General features: G+C 46.0%; 1 protein-coding gene across 4 annotated transcripts in view; it reads left to right on the top strand.

The window, feature by feature from the left end:
• The window catches only part of NR4A1 (nuclear receptor subfamily 4 group A member 1), a 28,899-nt gene extending 5,453 nt beyond the window's left edge, over positions 1–23,446 (top strand). For 2 of the 4 annotated variants that reach the window (XM_051963731.1, XM_051963729.1), the window contains exons 3-8: positions 17,419–18,296; positions 19,382–19,511; positions 20,076–20,227; positions 20,335–20,537; positions 20,863–21,041; positions 22,527–23,446. In XM_051963731.1, coding sequence (XP_051819691.1) covers positions 17,421–18,296; positions 19,382–19,511; positions 20,076–20,227; positions 20,335–20,537; positions 20,863–21,041; positions 22,527–22,786 — 1,800 coding nt within the window. In that variant the 5' untranslated portion in view covers positions 17,419–17,420 and the 3' untranslated portion in view covers positions 22,787–23,446. Of the gene's footprint in view, positions 1–1,068; positions 1,295–13,983; positions 14,118–17,418; positions 18,297–19,381; positions 19,512–20,075; positions 20,228–20,334; positions 20,538–20,862; positions 21,042–22,526 lie in introns of those variants that run through there. The other 2 variants (XM_051963730.1, XM_051963728.1) reach the window with 2 other exon arrangements.

The following is a 23,446-nucleotide window of genomic DNA, read 5'->3' as shown; positions in this document are numbered from 1 at the left end:
AAGTTGGCAGGCAAGACTATCCAAGTCTCATTAATTCAGAAGAGTCAAATTAGGGAATAGCCATACAGTTAGGATTCATCCTCACTGGGGTTGTGCCACCCAGCCCCCTCGCTCCCTTTTTACCATCCAAAGCTGCTTGTCTTTTGCCTCTAGGACATCTCTGGCCCCAGATCTGGGGGAGCGGGAATTCAGGGGTCCCTTCTCCCCAGCTCATTGCTGTTGCATATTCCTGGATGGCTGATTGGTTTCATTCAGGAAGCTATACATAGTAGAGAGGAAGACTTGGGGAAGGGGGAGGAGGTTAGGCTGTTTTCAGTTTCAGGGAGATGGGGAAAAGATTCTTGCCATGTAGAGCTTCCCAGTTTGGGGAAGGTGACTCTGGGAAGGCTGTCCCCTTGGCCTCAGGCAGCAGCTTCTGCTCTATTAGCCCACTTGAATGTACTTCATACTTTGGCAAGAGTTAGGGGAAGGGGGATTATGATCATCAGATCGGGGCAGGTGTTTGCAGCCTGGGGGGCCTGGCCTGGAAGTGTGCCCAAGAGAACATGGGAAGATGAGAACGGTGGGTCTGGTTCCCACTTTATTATCCCTACATCCCTAGTTCTCTCTCCTCCCTAGTCCCTGTACCAAACTTCTCCAGCTAGTCTGCTTTTTGGGGATAAAAAAGCAATTTCTCCAGATCTGTGTGTTTATCCTCTGGTCTGAGCTGTGGTGGCGTGGAATACTCTTTCCCTTCCTCCTTTCCTCCCCCACCTCCAGTGCCTAAGGGAGTGCCAGGGCCACCCCGCTGAGCCTGCCAACCCCAGGCCCCGTGAGTCCCCAAAGCTTCTGGTCTTGTGACGTGGGCACCTGTCTGTTAGGGACTGGGCCCTGGCCCAAGCGCCTGCTCATGCAGGGGCCACCCGGCTACCCTGTCAGCTGAGTATTTTGGGCTCTTGCTGACCTGAGCCAAATTCAGACTCTTAACCAAGAGCGACCCCACGTTGGCTCTCTCTCCTGTCCTCTCCGCCTCCTTTCCCGGAGAACTCAGCTCAGGTTTCTGCTATATAAACAGACTAGGACACTCTGGCTTAGAAATAGCCTCAGGATCCTGACCTCTTCACATCCCAGGCACCCCCATTCACCTGCCTTGGGCTGGAGGACGCCCAGCCACTCCCTTTCCTCTAGTTTTCCACCTGCCTCTCCCAGACACCAGAGAGGCACTTTCCACCTCCCCCCTTTCGTCTCACAGATCTTTCCTGCTTGTTGATTCTGAGGATCTCTAAGCCAGAAGCAGACCACTAGGAGGAGGCTGGTGAGTTGTGGGGTTAGAGAGATGTAAACACAGGATTTGTCATTTCTTCCCATCTGATCCCTGCAGTAGCCGTGAGCGTACAAGTAAGAGAGGATGGGCAGAAAGGGAGAGACTGAGTGCTGGGATGCAGTCCTTGTTAGTTTCCACTGAGGACCAAACGAGAAGGAGTATATTAGGACCATAGTAAAAGGGATGCAGGTTAGCCCTCTGCATGAACGTCCCACATTTAGAGCTGGAAAATGCTGACTTAGGCTCTGGGTTCTCTCCTAGAGAGTTTCAATCAGTGAAACAGTTTCCCCTGTTCTTGGGTTTGGTAAAGGGCAGTTTAGGACCTTTGGAAAACCTCAGACTTGCTGTTAGCCAATGTTTTATTTAACAAATCACTTTCAGTCTCAAAGTCCCCTGGGCTTTTGGGGGTCAGTTAGAGTTTTCAGCCCTCTCATGTACCCTTTAGTACATACAACCATGGTCTTCTAACTGGTTCCTGCATCTGCCTTTCCCCTTAGTTGCTTGTGCCCTTGGAGCAAAAGCTGAAAAAATGCCAATCTCCTCACCACAAAAACATTCCCTGGAGTAGCAGTGGGCCTGGGAGCAGGGCCAGGGGTTCAGCTCTGACATGGAATTAAGTAGAGTTCTTTACGTATGCTTCTCTCTCTCGCTCCCTCTCCTTCTCTTCCTCCCTCCCCCCTTTTTTCCCTCTTCTGAACGTGAGTCTCTAAACAAATCCAGAGCCTGGGTCTAAAAATACTTTAACAATAGGAAAATGCCTCAGTCTTTCCGGCTGTGTCTTGCTATCAGAAGGTTTTTATTTTGGGAATTGAAATCTTGCCCACCTCCTCTGGGTGGTGGCCTTGGTGAGGGGGCAGAGGGAGAGACCTAGGAATTTGGCAGAGGGTCTGCAAGGTGGCGTGAGACCCTGGCATGAGGGATAGGGCAAGAATTGTTCCAGGAGCCAAGCCAAATTTCTGGCCAGACAGATGGAGAAAAAGGTGGGGTCAGTGTGGATAGACAGAATTCTTAACCTTTAAGGTACCTAAGGAAGGAGAATCCCTTTAGCTATATGTTTCTTTACTTTCAACTCTGGAAGTTCTTACTGAAGTCTTGTCTAAAACTGGAAATATTTATAGGCACCAGCCATTTCTTATTTTCAGCTCTAAGGAAAGGAAAGAAAGAGATAAAGTTATTAATTTCTAGTTCTGGTAGAAAGTGGGGCCAGATATAACGATGATGATTATGATGACCATGATAATGATAGCTAGCATTTATTATAGTGCTTCTAGGTTTGCAAAATATTTTGCATATATGTCATTTGATATATCCCAAGAAAGTTGTAGACAGAGGCAAAGGCCCCATATATACATTTTTTTTTTTTTAAGTTTTGAGTTCCAAATTCTATCCCTTCCTCCCTTGCCCCTTCCTTGAGATGGTAAACAATCCAGTATAGATTCTACAGGGCAGTCATGTAAAACATGACCTCCTATATGTAGAAATATTTATGTAGAATCTTTTTGTGGTAAAAAGTAGATACCCATTGACTAATGAATGCCACAGTAAAGGAAAACAACTGTGAAAGACTTTAATATGCTGACCAATTGCAATATTGCAATGACCAATTGTGACTTCAGAAGATTGATTGTAAAGAATAACTCCTGTCTCTTGGCATGGATGAGGCAATCTAGAGGTAGGAAACAAGATATACATTTTCAGATTTCTTTGCTTAAATATACGAATTTGTGATCAGAGAGATTTCTGTGAGGCCAGAGATTCAGTGAGAAATGACAGTAATTTGAAAAAGAAGCACAAATTTAAAAATTGAAAGGCAGAAAAAGAAAAAAAAGAATATGAGGCTAGACAGATTCAGTGGCCTAGGAGAGAGCTGAGGACACACCTGTCTCTGTTTCCAGCCTGAGATCCTGACCCCTGCTGTCTTTGTTCCCTAGTGTCAGCTTGACCCAGCAGCCAGAATTAATAGTACCTCTCTTCAGTACAGGTTTTTTTTTTTTTTTTTTTTTTAAACTTGTTAGTGCCTTTGCTTCTTATAGCACCCCTATAAAAATGGTAACTAGGGGCCTAATCTCATTTCAAAGACGAGGAAGCCAAGGGAATTATTCATTACAATTATTTGTGTTGGGCACATTTACTTCTGTTAGACTATAGGCTCCATGAAGGAAGGAACTATGTTGTACTCAAATGTTGCATCTCTCTCTGCTTAGCCCAGTATTCAGTGCACAGCTGATGCTTACCCAGTATTTATTTATTTAAATTTTGAATCAGAAATTTTAACAAATAAAAGTAAAGTATCTAAATAATTATCTTAATAAGACCATAGTGAAAAGGATATTGTTGCACGGTCATATGTTTCAAGGTCAAAACCAATTTGTCTGAGACTGAAGCAATAATAAGGGACCATATTATGGGAGATCTTGAATAGTAGGGTTTAGCCTTGGAGTTGTTTCTTGATTTTTTTTTTCTTGTGAATTTACCATGGGTTATTTGGTGGTATAGTTATTTGAATATCATATTCCTTTCTTCATCTATAAATCCCCTAAGGGTAGTGATGAACTATCTGAACTTTATAACCCTTCCACTCTCTACTACAGTGCTTTTTATGCAGTGGGTGCTTATTAAATGTTAATTGAAATGAATTGACAGGAAATCTCAAAACACAAAACAATCCAGAGATTGACAAAGAGTAATAATTAAGTAAAATCATCTGAGAAAGTGACTCCATCTGAAAGTTTATACAACATTCTGACCTTTTAGTTCCCTATCTCTATTATGAGGAGAAAAATAGGTTTACTTATCTGTTCTCTGGGACCTTCTGTGGTTTTTCTTTTACTCACAGTTTGGTTTTCTCTTAGTGCTATTTTCATTTTCATTGTTATAGTCATTGTGTCTATTTGTTGTCTTAATTCTGCCTGTTTTTCTCTATATTGGTTCCTACAAATCAGCCTACACTTCTCTGAATTCCTCATTTGCGTCATTTCTTATAATATTCCTCTATATCCATATGCCATATTTTTTCAGCCTTTCTCTGGTTGATGGGCATCTGCTTTTTCCCTCTAGTTTTTTGTTATCATAAAGGAGTGTTGCTATGAATTTTTTACAGCCTAAAATTTTACCGGAAGTTATCCTGTGAAGCATAGGAAACTCTCAATGAAGTGCAATAATTTTTTTTTTTTTGAAAAAGAGCAGATTGTGTAAGAAAATTGATTTAGATACATAAGGAACTGTTCAACCAACTCATATTTTTAAAAGATGGGTGCCAGGAAGAAAGGGGAAAGATGAACACACACACACCAGGCACATTTGGCAGTAGGAGAGAATAATGTCAGGAGCATTAAGGTGAAGACTATAAAGAAGGAGGTTTTATCTGTAAAACCGTTGTCAAAAAGAAGGATTTGGATTGTTGGTGGATAGAATAATAACATGACAGAAAGAAAGGAAAACATTCACCTCGTCTAGCTTTGATTTTCTCTATTCAAGAAGAGTGACTGGAAAATATAGAAGAAAAATGATGAATTTGGAATTGAGACCCAACATCAGTAGAGTGTGACCCCCATCCCAGAGAATCTTGGGAGAAATGGTGGTTCTGATTGATAAGCCTCTGCCAGATTTCTCTCTCTCTCTCTCTCTCCTCTCAAATATATTTTTATTTATTTCATTAAATATTTTCCATTGACAAGTAAAACACATTTTTCAACAATCATTTTATTTTATTTGTTGTCAAATATCTCATTTTATTATAATTCTATGTACTTTATACAGCATTCTAGGATAAATATTTTGGCTATGTTTCCATAATGGATATTGTAATATTTCTTTCTTTTTTTAATAAAGCTTTTTATTTTCAAAATACCTGCATAGATAATTTACAAGTTTTCACCCTTGTAAAATCTTGTGTTCCAAATTTTTTTTTCTCCCTCCATTCCCCCTACCCCATCCCTTAGATGAAAAGAAATCCAATATATATTAAAAAATCATTTTAAAAAGAATTTTGAGTTTCAAATTCTCTTATTCCTGCCTTTCCTTGAGAAGGCAAGCAATTTGATTATACATGAACAATCATTTTATATTGGCTACGTTGCAAAAAAAAAAGACAAAAAATAAAGCAAAAAAGAAATCTGCTTGAATCTTCATTCAGAGTTCATCAGTTCTTTCTCTGGAAGTAGAAAGCATTTTTTGTCTTGGGTCCTTTGGAGTTGTGTTAGATGGCTTGCAATCATTTACTCAGTTAACACATATTTATTATTTAGTGAGGTAGAGTGTTAAGTGCTGGAGAGTCAAAGACAAGAAGAAAAACACTCCTTCCCTTCAAGGAGTTTACATTCTGTCAGGGAAGATAAAGTGTAAATATGTAGGTTTATGTGAAATAGATTTTAAGGAAGGACTGTAGCATCCAGGGAGGTGAGATTGTAAGGTTTTGTAGAAAAGGTAGAAATTGAACTGATCTTTAAAGGAAATTAAAGATTCTGAGAAGTGGAGATGAGACAGGAGAGACAGCCAGGTGTACAGGCACAGAATTGGAAAATGGAGTAGAACATGTGAGAAATAGTAAGAGGAAAGTGTGTGAAGTAATATATAATAAGGCTAGACAGGTAAGTTTGAGGCTGTAAAAAGCCAAACAGAAGAAGTTCTGTTTTTTCCCCTAATCATAATAAGGAGCTACTGAAGTTTGAGTAGGAGAAGGAAATGACTGAGGCAGCTGGATGGTACAGTGCATGGAGCAGTAGTCCTGGAATCAGGAGGGTGAAATCAAATTTGGCCTCATTCCTTTAACACTTGCTAGCTGTGTGACCGTGGGCACTTAATCCCAATTGCAGAAAGAGAGAGAGAAAGAATATGAATGAGAGAGATGTGATCAGTGCTTACTTTGTTACTTTGGCAAGTAGAGGAATTGTAAGGGGGAAATTACTTTGTTGCTTTGGCAAATAGAGGATCAATTGAAAGAGGGAGAGATGAGGCAAGGAGGTGGATTAAGGAGGCTATTTCCAGGTGAGAAGATACTGTAGGAACCAAAAGTGACTGTGCCAGTCATGAGAAGGGGACAGAATTCAGAGAACAAGACAGAAACAACACCTGACAATTGATTGGGCATGGGGTTGGATGTGGATGATGGTAAGGAAGTAAGGCATTGAGAAATGGAGAGTATATCTGGGGGGTAGAGAGTGTGTGTATATAGAATTATTGTGAGGATTAAAGGAGTTAATATTTTTGTAGCATAATAGTATTTTGTTTTTTCAATTACATGTAAAGATAGTTTTCAGCATTTGTTTTTCTAAACTTTAGCGTTCCAAAAAATTTTTCCCCTCCCTCTCCCTTATCTCTTCTCCACATGTATGCAATCTAAAATGAGTTAATATTTGCAATGCATTTGCAAACCTTAAAGGACTGCAAAAATGATAGTTGTTATATATTATACATAATACATATAGATTATTATTATAGCTAGATAATGCTTGATTTGGAATCAGGAAACCTTGAGTTTGGAAGAAAAAATTTATGTGTAAATGCCAGTCCCCCTGAAGCTGTCACCTAGAGCAGACCCCCACTGGCCTTTTGTATATGGTATCAGTATTCTAGAGATGGGCTGAAAACCCAAATGCATTCTATTTCTTAGCAGTGTGATTCTGGGCAAGTCACTTGATTTGTTTCCTCAATCATAAAATGGGGATAATAATAGACTTTATCTCCTAGGGTATATGTATACTGCTGAGCATGGCTTCATCAAGAACAAGTCAAGCCAAACAAACCTTCCCCTTTTTATTCCCCATCTTTTTTTTTTTTTTAAATACTGTCAAGTTCATTTATCTAAATCTTAGACCTGAGTTCAAATTTGGTCTCAGACATTTTTACTAACTGTGACACTTTGGGCAAATCACTTAACCCTACGTGCACCCTATCCACCATACCCACCTATATTATCTTAGAGGGCTGCCTTTATAATATAATTTCATGTGAAACAATGAAATTCAGTAGGTAGAAATGTAAAGTCCTAAGTGCCATTTTAAAAAATCAATTTCATAAATACAAGAATGGGGAGAGATAGATAAAAGTGATGGAGATTTTTAATGAACTACAAACTCAAGATAAGTACATAGTGTGATATGGCAACCAGAACAGCCAATGGAGCTTTTGAGTCCATTACCAGGGATTTGCTGTCCAGCACTGAGGAGACCACTACTTTTAAAATGTTTTATTTTGATCAAACCATATTTGGAGTAATGTGTTTTGTTTTGGCTGAATTTTATTGAGTGCATATTAATTAAGGAAGGGTATTAATAAGTTACAGTGAATCCATAGAGTGACTAGGAGAATGGATGTATCCCAACAGTGTGCCATGTGAAGATTGGTTTAAAGAATCAAGGATGTTTAATCCAAAAAAAGAAGAAACTTGGGAGGAAATATGATTAGTTTCTTCAACTATTTGAAGGGCTGCCATGTGGAAAGGGGATTGGCCTTTTTTGTTTGGCTTGGAAGTTGTGATTTAGGCTTTGTGTAAGGGAATATTTCTAGACATTATAATTCTTCACAATGAAATGGACTACATCTGGTAATAGTGGGTTTGCTATATAGACTATATAGACTTTGTATATGCAAAGGTTAGAAGAATAGTTTTCTGGAATATGGGTAAAAGGGATTCGGGAAGTTAAGGTACAGGTTGGCTTCCAAGGTCCTTTCCAACTATGAGAATCCATAATTCTGCCTCTTGGACCAACTGCAAAATGAGAAGATTAGGCTATATTTAAAAAATTATAATTCAAAAATCCTTAAGCTAGAAATCCTGTGATTCTTGAGTCTGGATGCTTGGGGATGCATGGCTTGGCTCTAGTACCAGCTAGCCAGGGGTGACAGGGTAGTCATGAGGCCCTTTGAAGGATTCCATTTCTCCAGCCTTTCACCATGTGGTAGAACTGAATGAATAAATCTATAGACAGTTTTTGAATTTGAGAGAATTCCAAAAGGTTGAAGGTATAGTTGGGCCTCTCTGCTTGGATTCAGGGCACTATTTCCAGTATACACTTACTCCTTCCACATTTAAGAGGTTAGGGGCACGGCATCCCCTCATTTTGGAAAATCCATGTTAAATTTTTTGGCTCTTCCTTCTTTGGTCTGAATTTTTTCTTTTTCATTTATAGGTTATTGATATTGTGCAATAATATACATATATTTTATGCATTTCTGAATTTTTAAACTTTTCTGTATTGTCTACTGTCCTTGGCATAGCATCTGTGGCATCTGCAAAGCATCCCCAATTCCCATTTAATTTCTTATGCTGACCCACAATCTATTGAGCCTGTGATAGGTATAGTTGTGATGTAGAAGGGGTAACAAGTTGTTGGTCCTTGAGTTAAGTGAGTTAAATGCCTCTTTGCCTAGATATCTTATAAACATTTTGAAAGCTGTGTTTTCTACACAATTTCCTTATTTCTATTGAAAGTACCATCATCTTTCTGGGCAGCCAGATTAACAGCCTCAAAATCATTACTGACAATGTACCTCCCTTTTTTCTTACACCCCATATTTCCTAATTAGTTGTTAAGTTTTCTGGAATCCATCTGTACAGCATCTTTTGAATCCATCCCCTTTTCTCTATCATATAACAATTGGATTAATTTAGGCCCTCATCCCTTCTTGATGGGACTACTGTAGTTAGTTACTTAAACATTTATTGAGATATGTATCATTTAAGCTCTGAGAATACAGAGACAAAAGTAGGAAGAAATCCCTCAAGGAGCTTACATTCTAGTGAGGAAAGACAGTCCATAAAGGGGGAGCAGAAAAGGTGTGGAGAGGGAGTAAATGATTAAAAAAAATCCTCCTCATGGGTTTTTTTTTTGTTTCTAGTCTCTTCTTTTCCCAATCCATCTACCATAGAGTTGCCAAAATCATCTCCCAAAGCACAGGTTTGTGCCACTTCTTATTCAAAAAACTTATGTGATTATTTACAACTTATAATAAGATAACATACAAACCTCTTGGCCTGTTAATAGCTAACCTTTATATATCACTTTATGGTTTGAAAAGTGCTTTCCATGTATTATCTCATTTGATCTTCACAACAATCTATTTACCCATTGTAAAATGGGTTAATATTATTATTAACTCATTTTACAGATAAAGAAATAAAGGTGGTTAAATGACTTTTTCTGACACAGCTAGTATTGGAAATGTATTTTGAAATCTAGTCTTTTTGCCTTCAAAGTCCAGACCATTATTCAATACAACACTTAGCCACCTATTTTTTGAGGTTCTTCTCCATACCTTACTATATTCCAGATTCCAGAACACTGTCTCTCTAGCTATTCTTCCCTAGTCTGATACTCTTCATGCTTCCATGCTTTCTTACAAATCACTCTTTGATCATTAAATACAGCAGAAACAAGACTATAGGATGATCAATTATGATGGATGTGGCTCTCTTCATCAATGAGATGATTCAAACCAATTCCAATTGTTCAGTGATGAAGAGAGCCATCTACATCCAGAGAGAGGTGAGCTGAATGTGGATCACAACATAGCATTCTCACTCTTTCTTTTGTTGTTTGCTTGCACTTTATTTCCCAGCTTTTTTCCCTTCTCGATCAGATTTTTCTTGTGCAGCAAGATAATTGTATAAATATGTGTATGTATATATATATATATATGTATATATATATATATATTGGATTTAACATATATTGTAACATTTAACATGTATTGGACTACCTGCTAACTAGAGGAGAGGGTGGGGGGAAGAATGGGATAATTTGGAACAGAGGCTTTGCAAAGATCAGTGTGGAAAAATTTCCCATGCATATGTTTTGTAAATAAAAAGCTTTAATAAATAAATAAAAAGAAAAAAAGAAAAAATCACTCTCTGATTCCTGAAATACACTGGTTCTCCATAGCTGTCTCTCAGAATCTTCATTTTCTTCAATGCTCAGTTCAGATGCCATTTTCTCTTCCGGGAAGCCTCTCCTGATCTGCCAAATTATCCTCTCTATACCTTTCGTGTACGTAGTTTATTTTTCTAGTAGAGTATAAGTTCTTCAATGGAAGTTTATTCAGTGGAATTTTATTTTGTATTATATGCCCAGCAAACAGCATATTACATTGTGCAATGGTGGAGGGAGGGAGGTACAGATTTATGCTTTCATTGATGAAGGGAGATCCCAGAAGGAAACTTCCACCCTACCAGAGCAGATGAACAGAACAGAGCTACGCTGCTTCTTGCTCAGTTATTTCAGTTATGCCTGACCCCAGCTAGAATTTTGTTGGCAAAGACACTGGAGTAGTTTACCATTTCCTTCTCCAGCTCATTTTACAGAAGAAGAAATTGAGACAAACAGGGTTAAATGATTTGCCTAGGATCACACAGCTAGTAAGTCTCTGAAACCAGATTTGGACTCAGGAAGATGGATCTTCCCGATTAAATGCCCTGCATTCCATTCACTTCAGCCACCTAGTAATGTTGCCTGGGACCAGTACAGAAAGATTGAGTGGTTTGCCTGGGGTCACACAGGTTGGACTTGATCCCTAGGATTGTAACTCCAAAGCCAGTCTTCTCTCCACTATTCTATGCTGGCCCTAGTCTTGTGCATAAGAAGTGCTTGGTAAGTGTTTATTGGAAATTGGAAAATGGAAATATGCTTGCCCAGGAAACACATACAGCCCTGCCACCAACTTTCTGTTTCCTCTGTTAAAGGGGAGCCCAAAGTGTATAAGCAGAAGCTGCAGCATTGACAAGTTATTTTTATTTGGCTAGAAATCTATCTTGTGATGATTGGGATGGAGAGATGTCAAAAGCTGACCTTCCTGTTTTCTTTGCATTTTGTTTTAATATTAAAATGAGTTTCTATTTTCTAAAGTCCTGTTTTAGAATGGAGAGCCTCAGGAGTGTCTAGGGCAAAGTGGGGAGAATTCAGGCTAGGATTGGATTCTTACCCATCTGTGGAGATATGTATTTGTGAACTGTTTTAGGAGCTCCCTCCATCCCCTGCCTTGTGTAGGAGCTCAGTTTCCAGGGTTTTATATAATTTATATTGGGCCCTGAAGTGAGAGGAGCAAAGGGCATGTTCAGTTTCATTCCACATGATTTCCAAGCATTCAGTGGGACCTATCTCAGGCATTAAGAGGGGAAAAATCCATTATGGCATCGAATTATGGAAAGAACTTTTGACACAAATCCAATGACTTGGATTCTTGCCATTTGCCAGTTGAGTGACTTTGGACCAGTCCTTTTCTCTCTCCTGAGACTAAGTGGGGTAATAATACACAATTATCTATGAGCTCCCACCTGTAAAATTCCGATGGAGTGAAGATAGGAATAGATTCCTCATTAATGAAATAGTGAAAATTGTGTTTTAAGGACATCTTTTAGTTTGGCAACAGCATACAGAATGGATTAATGGTGGCCGTAAATGTATAGGTCTGCCTGGACTGGAGTGGTAGCAAAAGAGACAGAATTTGATGATAGGTTGTCATTGTTCTTTGTTTTCTCCAAGAGGACTTCTGAGTTTCTTGCTTGTAGTTATTTTTTGGGGAAAGGGTTGTTTTTTTTTTTTTTTTGTACATGTTGAGGGTTAAGTATTGGTATCATCCAGGTAGAGATATAGCTGAGGAGAGACCCCTGGCCTGGGAGTTGTGGATTCATAAGGATTCAGGAATCCGAGCTTCTATTATGATAGAAAGGAGGGGTGGCAATGTAAAGGAAAGGAAAGAACTTGAAAGTGGTTTGAAAAGTTATCATGAGTGATCAGTGTGTGTGTGTGTGTGCGTGTGTGTGTGTGTGTGAGAGAGAGAGAGAGAGAGAGAGAGAGAGAGAGAGAGAGAGAGAGAGAGAGAGAGAGAGAGAGAGAGAAAGACAGAGAGACAGACATCACTCTGACTTCTTGCCTTGGCCAGTTTTTTTTTTTTTTCTCTTTCTAAATAAATGGATTTAATGGGAGGGTTCCTTCCTGTTCTATTTCCCTAATTGTTTCCTCTGGCACTGGATTCTCCATGCTGGGCAGAGTACAGTTTGGGGCCTGGTCATTCTGGAGTCCTGGCTGTCTAGCATGGTCTTGTGTTACTTCATAACCTCCCTCCTTTCTTTTCTCACTCCCACACACTTGAACCCCAAGCCTTGGGGGAACAAATGAGAGAACAGCCTGCAGAGTATTTTTTGAAACTTAACTGGCATTCTAAATGCTAGCCTTCACTCCCTTCTAGCTCTAACCTGTGAGCCCCATTCTAAGGTTAGACAAGGCATCCCCAAGAGGCCCTAACTCTTAAGCAGTTTGGTATCAGTGTTAAGTTGTTCCATATAGTGTAATGGAAAGAAGGCTGAATTTGGAGGCTCTAGAGGCCTGAATTCAAAGTTTTAATCTCTTCACTTCCCCCACTTTGAGCAAATCACTTTGATATCTCCAAGCCTCAGTTTTCCCTTTGCAAAATGGGGAGGCTCAAATGAGAATATATACAGTCCCTGTATGTGTGTAAAACATTTTGCAAACCTTAAAGGCTGTATGAAATGTCGACTATTTTTATTCTCCCTCATATCCCATTCTTCTGGCCACGGGACTGTTTTAACCCGGTTAAAGGAGGCTGTGGGTGAAATGGTGGCGGTCGTGATGGGGAACACAACTATGCCCAGAAGTGCCTGGCTGGGTGAGGGGTTTCTCCTTGCAGGCATGGGGGTGAGATGATTGGGGGGAGCTCGGTGCAGCTGCCAAGGGCACTCCCTGGAGGCCAGTCGTGGGTGACGGTGGGCTAGTCTCTTTCCTCTTCTGTTTAGTGAGAGGGACGGGCTAGATATAGGTAATCTCGGCCTCCATTCCAAACTAACACATCTTATTTGGCCCGAGGGTAAGCATGGTTAAGTCCGGCAGAAAGTTGGCGGGGGAGGGAGTGGTGGTGCCCGGGGATACCCGAGGAGCCTTTTGGAGGGCGGGTCCGTCCCACCCCTGAAGTTCCTTCCCATGGGCGGCCTCTTCTGTCCAGGGCTGCCCCTAACGGACCGCGCCGCGCTGCCCCTGCACTACCCCTCAGCCCCCCCCCCCCGGGTCCCTTCTCTCCCCGATTGCAGCCGCAGGGGTTGGAGCTGAGCCGGAAGACTTGGGGCCCCCTAGTCAGACGGGGTCCATGCTTTCCAAAGCAGCGGGCTGCCCCTCGCGGGGGAGGGGGGGAGGGTATCCGACCGCAACGGTCTCCCCGGACCCGCCTCCACTTTCCTTCCATCTTCAGACCTGGCCGGCCAAGTTCAAAGAGAGAAGGGGCACCACCGGGGTAACCCCTAGGAACGGAGCATCTCAGAGAAGAGGGAGCCTGGGCTTAGGGGAGCCCCTTTGCCCTGGCCCGCCCCTCCCCTCCCCTCCGGACCCTTCTCGAGCGGTGCAGAGGAGAGGGGGTAGCCGAGCCGAGGCTATTTTTAGCCGGCTCGGCGGGCGAGCGGAGGCTATTTATAGATCAAACAATCCCCGCTCCTTGCGTCAATGGAACCCCGAGTGCGTCACGCGCGCAGACATTCCAGGCCCGCGCGCCCCGCCCATTCGGGCTCCCCCTCCCAGCGCTCCCCCGGCCTTCCCTCTCGCCGGAACCGCGCCGCCCCCCGCGCCCTTGTATGGCCAGGAGAGCTCCCGGGCCGCGTGCGTCAGTGGCGCCCCCGCCCCTCTCCGTGCGTCACGGAGTCCTTAAGAGGAGGGTCTGGCTCGCTAGGAGAGCCCCAGTGGCGGAGGCTGCAGAGTTCTGGGGGGAAGCATCGGGGCCGCGCGACCCAGGTTGCAAATCCGGGCTTTTGCCCTGGCCGCGGCCGGCAGCTTTGGGCTGGAGAAGGAGTAGCTGCAGGACGGAAGTCCCCTGGGTAGGTAACTGGCCCCAGAGGTCTGCAGCGCTGTGAGGATGGGGGTGTGTATGGGTGCGTGGGGTGCCAGGGTGGGGTGTGTGGCGATGGCCGGAGAGGGTGCCTGGTCGCGTGCTGGGGCCGAGGATGGCGTCTGTCTGGGCTTTCCCGAGGGGGGCGAGAGGGAACGGAGCCCGCTGCTTGAGGCAGGATCGGGACTTGGGTCCGGCGAGGTGTGTCTTGTGCTGAGGTGGGACAGCCGGGGATGGATTTATTGCCTTGGAAGCTACCTCGGGGTGATGAAACATTCCCCTACTGGAAACTGCTTTTGACCCTCGAGGTCCTCAGCCCTTGGGACTCGAGAAGCATTTTGTTTATTCAGTTGAAACCGCTTCACGTCCCCGAGTTTGGGGCATTGGGGACTGGAGGGCAGCCCTCTGGCAAGCAGTGTGCGGGGCAGCACCGTCCGTGGGGGCCCCCGACCCTAATGAGTTTCACGCGGCATGATCGGACTCCGGCTGCTGGGCGTCCAGGGCTTCCCCTCATACAGTGCCCCTCGCCATTTCCCCTCCAGTGACCCTTGTCGCCTTCGTGAACCTGCCGTCTTAATTTTGCAAACAGGCAGGAGACTGTTTTCTTGTGCACGTAGCCGAGACCTCAGTAGTGAGGGAGGAAACCAGTGTCAGACACAGTCGGAGAGCACCGGGGTGATGCGGGAGGGACGTGGGGAGGAGGAGGAGAGCGGGGAACTGAGGCCAACGGCTGAACTGCAGACTCCCTTCGTTTTTTTTGCGTCCGGGCGCAACGATCAACGGGGTTATTGGACTGAGGGGGAGAGGAAGGAGGGAGGCAAAACTGGCATTTAAAGTCTGTGTGAACTGTCTCTGAAAGCTCGGGAGGAGCGCGGCTGGGAGAGCTGGACAGGGTTTAGCACCCCCCCCCCCCCAAGTGTACACCCCACACGCAAACATCTGCTCTGGAGAGTGGGATTCAGCGTTTGGATTTACCAAACCCAGACTCGGTGGCCGAACCGATTGCCGGCGGATGCTCCTCCTCCTAGGTAGCCCTCATTTTCCTCTCCCCTCCCCTCCTTCAGGAGGCTGGATCTCACAGGTGGGGTGCAGCTCGGGGCTGGTTTTCAGGAACAGGTGCAGCCTACACTGTTGCCAACACCTGCCTTAAGCCGGATTCTCTAGCCTTCCCCTTCCTCCACCCTTGCCCCTCCTCTCCTCTCCCTCCCCCTCCCCCCACCAATTTTTGGTGTGTGTATCCTGTCTGGGGGGAACCGTGAGTACAGCGTTTGGGGGTGGGGTGGGCATCAGCTGTCAACTCTAGTATCTCATTGTAAATGATTCTCTCCAGATCTCAGGAGCCAGAGGCAATTAGAAAACTAATAATGATGGGTGGGGGGCATTTTGGAGGCACTGGTTAGAAGGGTTGATTATTGATCAGGATGTGGAACTGAGTGGTCTCTGCTCCCTCTCTCACATATAACTCCCCCTATCTTCTCTCCCACCTTTCCTTATAGATTCCCTTCAAGCTTACTTTTGGGGTGGGGGAGAAGGGAGAATAAAATCCTATCCCTCCCAGCCTCACTTTGCAATAGGGGGAAATGCAGCCCTCCAACTTCATTTTGGGAGGGGAGGATGAAATCCTAGCTTTACTTGGGTGGGGATGCAACCCCTCTCCTTTGCTTGAATCACCTTCCTTCCTTCCCCCTTTCCCCCCATGCTACTTAAAACTTCAGTAGCATCCAGAAAGGACCTGGCAGAGATTTATAAGGGGCTTGTTGTCCTTGGATTGTGTGAATGACTTCAGGCAGGGGCAGGGCCACTCCCAACTCCTCCTGCTCCCACCCCATTAATCCTACCCTTTGTGCTGTGTGCCCACCAAGATAATGGACAGGGCGGAGCAGGAGGGTTCCTTGTTCCCTTGGCAAGTGCTGGCTGTTGGGGGGGTTGGCATCCCCGCCCCTCCTGGCACAAGGACATCTGAAGATATTTCTCTGCCTGAGGCTAGGGAGCCCTGTGTCCCTGAATTGCTCAGGTCATGTTCTTTCCTGCAAGTTGTACCCCACTTCCTCATCTCCCTAGAGAAGAACATTTAAACAGCCCCCACCGAATTTTACACATGAGGAAAATGGAGCCCAGAGGGATGGGTAGTACATAACAATCAAGGTCACAGAGGAGGTTGGTAGGTTAGTAGGAGATAGCAGGAGATTTTGAACCTCAGCTTTCCTCCTATTTTGTTCCTCCCCCTCTGGGTCAGGCCCCTGTTACTCCCCAATCCCAATCATCCATCGTTTGTAGGCTTTAAAACTTCTGGAGCTCTTCCTGCTGTCCCTTAGGGGCTTTCTGAGTTTCTGGTGAAGGAAAGATAAAATGGCATTTTGCCCATCCCCTCTCCTGTGGGATTCCTGGGCCAGACACTGATTTAGAGTGAAACATGATGAGCTTATTGGCCCAGGCCCAGAGTCTTCTTCCTTGTCTTCCCTCCTCTTTCCCTCCCCCTCTCCCCTCCCCAGGGTACCTGAGCACCCTACTGGCTTTGGAAATGACACTGAAAAAAAAATAACAAGGAAAAATGTCTTTGGAGGCAGCCTTGGAATCCCTCCCAAGAACTGTCTCTTCTTGGGATCCCATAGACTGCTGTCTTCCTCTCCTCGGCTTTCCTGTCTGAGTGAGCTCTCCTCCAGCAGGCCTTCGACCTTTAAAGGTCTTTGAGCTGGGGTGTTACCTGATCAGCTTGCTCTCTCCTGGGGCTGGACCTGGGCCTGGGACTTGAGGATGACCTGTCTCTTGGGGGAGCCCAACATTGAGGGGGTTTAGTTGTTGCTCTGGGCCCTGGAGCGAATGTGAAGGGTTTTGTGCACTCTCTATATAGAGAGTCGCTCTATACCTATATAAGTTGGGGAGAGGTCTTTCAGGGAAAAGGGAAGGAATCATTGTTGAGTGAAGGCCTTCAGCCCCTAAAATGATTCCCTCCTTTATTGCATCCCTTTTCCTTCAACAGAAAAGGGTTTTATATGGGACTGTTCTTTAGGGCTCTGTCACTTTTCAACCAGACTAGGGTATGGGCTGGATGTTTCCAACCTACACCCCCCACCCCCCCATCCCCCAATACACTCATTCTTGCCCTGGCTACATGGGGATATTTATACAGAGCTCATCTCTCCAATTCTAGAAGCCAGCCTATAAGACCCCAGGGATTCAGGAGTTGTGGGCAGTAAATATTTCAGCCTTTCTCCTCTGGAAGCTGGACCTGAGGAGTTGGGCATGTAGGAAATGAGGATCTCTTCTCCTTTCTCCTTTCCCTGCTACAGAGATGCCCTGTCTTCCAGCCCAGTATGGGACATCAACTCAGAGTCCAGGACCTCGTGACCATTTTGCCGTTGACCCCTTGATCCAATCTGGCTTCACCAAGATCACCATGGACCTGGCTGGCCCGGAAGTGCCTCCCACAGCTCCCACTGCCCTGCCCAGCTTCAGCACCTTCATGGATAGCTACACGGGCGAGTTTGACACTTTCCTCTACCAGCTACCAGGGACTACCCAACCTGCCTCCTCCTCCTCTTCCTCCTCCTCTTCCACATCCTCCTCCTCTTCTTCCACATCATCATCGTCAGCCACCTCCCCAGCCTCCTCTTCATTCAAGTTTGAGGACTTTCAAATCTACGGCTGCTACCCCGGCTCTTTCAGCAACCAGCTGGATGAGACCCTCTCCTCCAGTGGTTCAGACTACTATGGCAGTCCCTGCTCTGCCCCATCCCCATCCACCCCTGGTTTCCAGCCCCCGCAGCTCTCTCCCTGGGATGGGAGCTCCTTTGGCCCCTTCTCCCCGAGTCAGACTTATGACAGTCTTCGTGCATGGACAGAGCAACTGCCCAAGGGTCGCCCCCAGCCTCCCGCCTTCTTTTCCTTCAGTCCCCCTGCCGCCCCAAGCCCGACCCTGTCCCCCGGCCCCCTGAAGCTGCTCCCGCCCCAGCCTGCTCACCGGCTCGGGGAGGGCGAAGGCTACGGACAGGCTGTCTTTTCTGCCCTGGCCCCTGGCTCTCCCCACTTGGACGGGCCCTTGTCACCAGCCAAGGCTCGGGCCGGAGTCCCTGGGGGGACGGAAGGCCGATGTGCTGTCTGTGGGGACAACGCCTCGTGTCAGCACTACGGTGTTCGGACCTGTGAGGGCTGCAAAGGCTTCTTCAAGGTAACTGTCAGTTTGCTGCTGGGTTCCCTCTGTCCTCTCGTGCCTCCTTCTTAGCCCTGACTCTCCTCCTTGGCCACGGCCATGGCAGACGGCGGGAGGAGACTAAGATTGGGAACACTTTGGGTCTTCTCTGAAGGGCAGTGCCAGCCCTGCTCCCTCACACCTTTTGTTTTCTCCTTCTGGAAAAGGATTGTGATGTCTGGGGCGCCACGTTTGGCTTAAATCCCAGCTGTGCTTGTGGGGATTTATACCAGTATAATAATGGGGAGATCCCTTGGCCTCTCTGTTTTCTGTTTCCTCATCTGTAAGAGGAGGGGCTTGGGCTAGATGTTCTTGAAAGTTCCTGCCTTATTCTCAAATCCTCTGAGCCTAGAATTCCTTTGGGTGAAGAAGTAGGGTTAGATTCTGGGACCCTGGAAGGGTTATGCAGTCCCCCAGGAGTCCTCCGTGCAGGGGACTGAGACGGAGCTCCTCCCGAGTTCCTGAGTGGGGAAGGGATACAAGACTCCAGAATGTCTGCTTCTGAATTCTCTACCCTGCAGCACCCCCCACCCTAAACATCCCCATGGGGATGGGGGAGAGCAGAAGCCCCGGGCAGTCATGTTCCTGGCAGGGGATGAAAGGAGCTGGGAAGAGGTCTGGGAGGGTGGTGGGGAATAGGACTCTGGAACAGACTGTTTTCTTGTCCCAGTGCTGGGTTTGTGCCCCATTCCCTCTCCTGCTTCCCTTGCTCCTGCCCCTCCCCAGTCCTCATGTATTCCTCAGGGGGAAGGACTGGCAGAAACAGACAGATTGAAAAGTACAGGTGCAGGATCTGGGGAGCCCTCCTTCCCCCTTCTTTGTGTCCTTGGGCTGGCTTCTTGGTGAAATCTGAAACCTCCCCATTCCCCCCAAGACCCAACTCTCCTACTCCTCCCCACTTCCCCAGCCGCCCCAAATGTTAGAAAAATAGCTGTGAACAGAAGCCGCTTTTGTCCAGGCAGCGGCAGGATCTTGGAAGGCACCCCCCTCCCATCCAGTCTCTTCCCTCCTCCAACTCTGAGGCTTGACAGCTTGTTCCTCCTCTGCCCCACTCCCTCCCGCAGCGAACGGTGCAGAAAAACGCCAAGTACGTGTGCCTGGCCAACAAGGACTGTCCCGTGGACAAGAGGCGGCGAAACCGGTGCCAGTTCTGCCGTTTCCAGAAGTGTCTGGCTGTGGGCATGGTGAAGGAAGGTGGGTGGTGGGCCCCGGGCTGAGGAGGGCTGGGCTGGGCCTGACTGCAGCATGGGGACCAACAGGGAGAAAGAGGAAGGATCTGAAGGAAGTAGAGGGTCACAGTCAAGGTGGACAGGCAGTGGGGTGGGGCCAGGTAGAAGAAAGAAAGAGGGGGAGCGATTGCTGGGGACTGGGAGACTGAGGTGGGCTTCTCCAGGCAGAAGCCTTTGCATGTTTTCTTCTCACATAGGAGGTCTTTGCAAGGATCAAAAAAAATTTTTTTGATAATTGTTTCCCAATATATTTGGGTTTTTTTGAAATCCTGTTTTATGCATTTAAAAGTATGACTCAGAAGGACCATAGGTTTCATCCGACTCTGAAAGAGTGTCCAGGATCCTTGGCATAAGGTCACTGATGTCTCTTTCCAAGGGAATTTGTTCTCAGCTTGGGGACCTAATAAAACTCTTCTTGGGGTCATGGCCTTCACCCCAGGTTGGATCCGGACTGGGTGAGAAGGCTTGCAGCTCCCCATTACTCCCCCACTCAAGCCCTGTTTGCTTATCTCTGACCTGCTCTCTCTAGTGGTCCGAACAGACAGTTTGAAAGGACGCCGGGGTCGCCTCCCCTCCAAACCCAAGCAGACTCCGGACTCTTCTCCCGTGAACCTCCTCACCTCCCTTGTTCGAGCACACATCGACTCTGTGCCCAGCACTGCCAAATTGGACTACTCCAAGGTGAGTCAGTGGGTCCTGGCAGCCGCCCCGGCCCCTCTTCTCCAAGCGTGATGCCCTCGGGGGGAGGAGAGCTCGTCCTTTCTCTAAAGACACCGATTCCCCTTCAGTTCCAGGAGTTAGCACTGCCCCAGTTTGGGAAGGAGGACCCTGGAGATGTGCAACAGTTTTATGATCTGCTGTCTGGCTCCATGGATGTGATTCGAAAGTGGGCAGAGAAAATCCCTGGCTTTTTGGACCTTCCCCCGGCTGACCAGGACCTGCTGTTGGAGTCTGCCTTCTTGGAACTCTTCATCCTCCGCCTGGCCTATAGGTAGTCCTGCCTCCAGTACTCCCCTCGGTCCCCCAGAGCCCAAAGCCCTAAGCTGTAGCTCTCATCAGGAAGCACTGTCTGTGTTTGCATTGGCTGGCTTCCACTTTTCCCCTTTTCGGTCAGGGCTACTTCCTCCTCCTCCCTCTCTCCTGTGTCCTAATCCCCCTTTTCCCCTTCGAGCCTAGCCCCCAGATATAGAAGGAGTTTGCCCCTATTCATTTGCCCCATTCCCTTTTGTGGATCTGTATGGAGGGAAGGGGATCCTCATTGCCCACCACAGCGTCCTCACATTCTCCTTCCCCCTTGACCCAACGGCCACATGCAGGTCCAAGCCCGGAGAAGGGAAGCTGATCTTTTGCACAGGGCTGGTGCTTCATCGGCTGCAGTGCGTCCGGGGCTTTGGGGACTGGATCGACAGTATCTTGGCCTTCTCTCGGTCCCTGCACAGCATGGTCATTGACGTCCCGGCCTTCTCCTGCCTTGCCGCCCTTGTCATCATCACTGGTAAGTGGGGTACAGAGAGAGCACCATCTGCCTGAAGGTGGGAGATAACTGCTTTTACTCTCCCTAGAGCCAGGCCCTCGGTGTCGCTAATGCACTGGACACTGTAACTGGGCCCCTGACTTTGTAACCAAGCTCCCAGCCAGGGGCCGGTCCCTTCCCTGCCTTAGGGAGCTTGGGATCAGGTTTGGGGAGGGGCAGGACCAGTCAGCCTGAACTGACAAATCACAATACAAGGCAAAGTGAGGGTAGGATGGCTGCTGCATGAATTCAAGGGCCTCGGGTAGTAAGGGAGAAGTTCTTGGAAGAGGTAAAGCAGCAGTGTGAAACTCAAATAAAAGTGGACACGGATCCCAGACAATCACACAGCCACTTGGTTTTAGGTTTTTTGTTTGTTTGTTTTGTTTTGTTTTTTAACAAGGCGATTGGGGTTAAGTGACTTCCCTAGGATGACACAGGTAGTTGTTAAGTGTTTGAGGCTGGATTTGAACTCAGGTGTGGTGCTCTATCCACTGCACCATCTGACTGCCCCTCATATAGCTGCTTAGAAAACTACAGGTTAAGAGCAGCTATGTTCTATTTTTAAAATTTTTGTTGGTTTCCAATTATATTTTAATTTTAATCTTGTTCTGGCTGCCCTAGGAGGTGTTGCAGGTTACAATGGAGCTGGGCATGTGTTGAGACCATTGAGTAGGACACAGAAGCTGAGAGCAGATTAAGTTTGAGGGGAAGGAGGTTGTGATGAGATGTTGGTTATGGGTTGGAGGGAGTTCCCAAGAAGGAAGCCAGTTTGCCCTGTGGAGGGTACATACTCGGAGACTCAACAAGGCAGTCTTTTTTTTTTTTTTTTTTTTAGTCATTTTCAGTCATATCTAACTCTTCTTAACTCATCTTGGGGTTTTCTTGGCAAAGATACTGAAATGGTTTGCCATTTCCTTTTCTAACTCATTTTATAAATGAGGAAACTGAGGCATACAAGGTTAATTGACTTGTGCAAGATCACACAACTGATATTTATTTTATTAAATATTTCTCAGTTACATATAAAAAAAATTTAACATTCTTTAAAAAGTATTTGAAACCCAAATTTTCTCTTTCTTTGAAAGGCAAGCAATTTGATATTGATAATATGTATGAAGTCATACAAAACACACTTCATATTGGTCAACAGTATAAATTCTAAAGCTCAGTTTCTTAAAGTGTGGCTTGTGGCTTTATATGGGATCTCGTAACAATATGGGGGTTGTGAAATTATGGTTTGTTATCAGTAGCTGTGTGATTTGTATATCTATTGTATATACCTGAGGTCACATAAAAATTTCTCAACCAAAAAGGAGTTGCAACTAGGAAAGGTTTAAGAAGCCCTGTTCAAAGGAGGTACAGAAACACCTCCTGGGACCTAGGAGTCCTAGATCCCAACTTGGGTAAAATAGAATATCCATCATGGCCTGGCTGGGTAGCTCAGTCGCCCTTCTCTCTGCCCTACAGACCGCCACGGGCTGCAGGAGCCTCGAAAGGTGGAAGAGCTGCAGAACCAAATCGCAGGCTGTCTGAAGGAACACGTGTCATCATCCATATCTGGGGAGCCCCAGTCCCCCAGCTGCCTGTCTCGCCTCCTGGGAAAGCTGCCTGAACTCCGGACCCTGTGTACCCAAGGTCTGCAGCGAATCTTCTACCTCAAACTGGAGGACCTGGTGCCACCCCCTGCCATTGTGGACAAGATCTTCATGGATACTCTGCCCTTCTGAAACTTACACTTCCCCTTTCCCCCTCTTCCCCCACGCACCCCACGTGCCTTCAGGCTATAGCTCCAACACTCTCCTCAAAATATTCCTTTCCAACCCCTTTTACCCCCCTTTGCCTTGGGCTGGGGTGTACTACAGGTCACTCCAGGGGAGGGGGGAGAAGTGTCTCTAAGCCTTAACGGGAGATGTTGAGTTGGGGGGAAGGCTTTTCCCTCCAGCTTTCCTCCCTCCCTCCCCCTCTTCCCAAAAAAGAAAAAGAAAAAAAACTGGCCATAGCCTCTTGCTTTAATTTTTTTGTATAATAAATCTTTTTAATGAGCACGTTGTAAATAGGCAAAAAGCTGCTGTTGTACATAAGGGAGAGAGAGGCCTGGACAAGGAGGGATGGGAGGAATTGATTGGATGGAGCAGCATTTGCAGAGGGATGAGATGGAGGGAACATAACAGTTTAAATCCAGACTCTGAGTATGCCCTCCAGTACCCCCTCTACTCTCCCTGTCTTCCCCCCTCCCTGTACATAAATTGTCTGTCACTCTAGGAAAAAAAAGACATAGGACAGATTCTGACGTTTATATTTGTGTATTTTTCTGGATTTATAGTATGTGACTTTTCTGATTAATATATTTAATATATTGAATAAAAAAAATAGACTTGTAGCTGAAA

Source organism: Antechinus flavipes, chromosome 5 (genome assembly GCF_016432865.1).
Source record: "Antechinus flavipes isolate AdamAnt ecotype Samford, QLD, Australia chromosome 5, AdamAnt_v2, whole genome shotgun sequence".
NCBI classification, from domain to species: Eukaryota; Metazoa; Chordata; class Mammalia; order Dasyuromorphia; family Dasyuridae; genus Antechinus; species Antechinus flavipes.
Note: the sequence above shows the minus strand (reverse complement) of the source record. Positions and strands in the feature narration are given on the sequence as shown.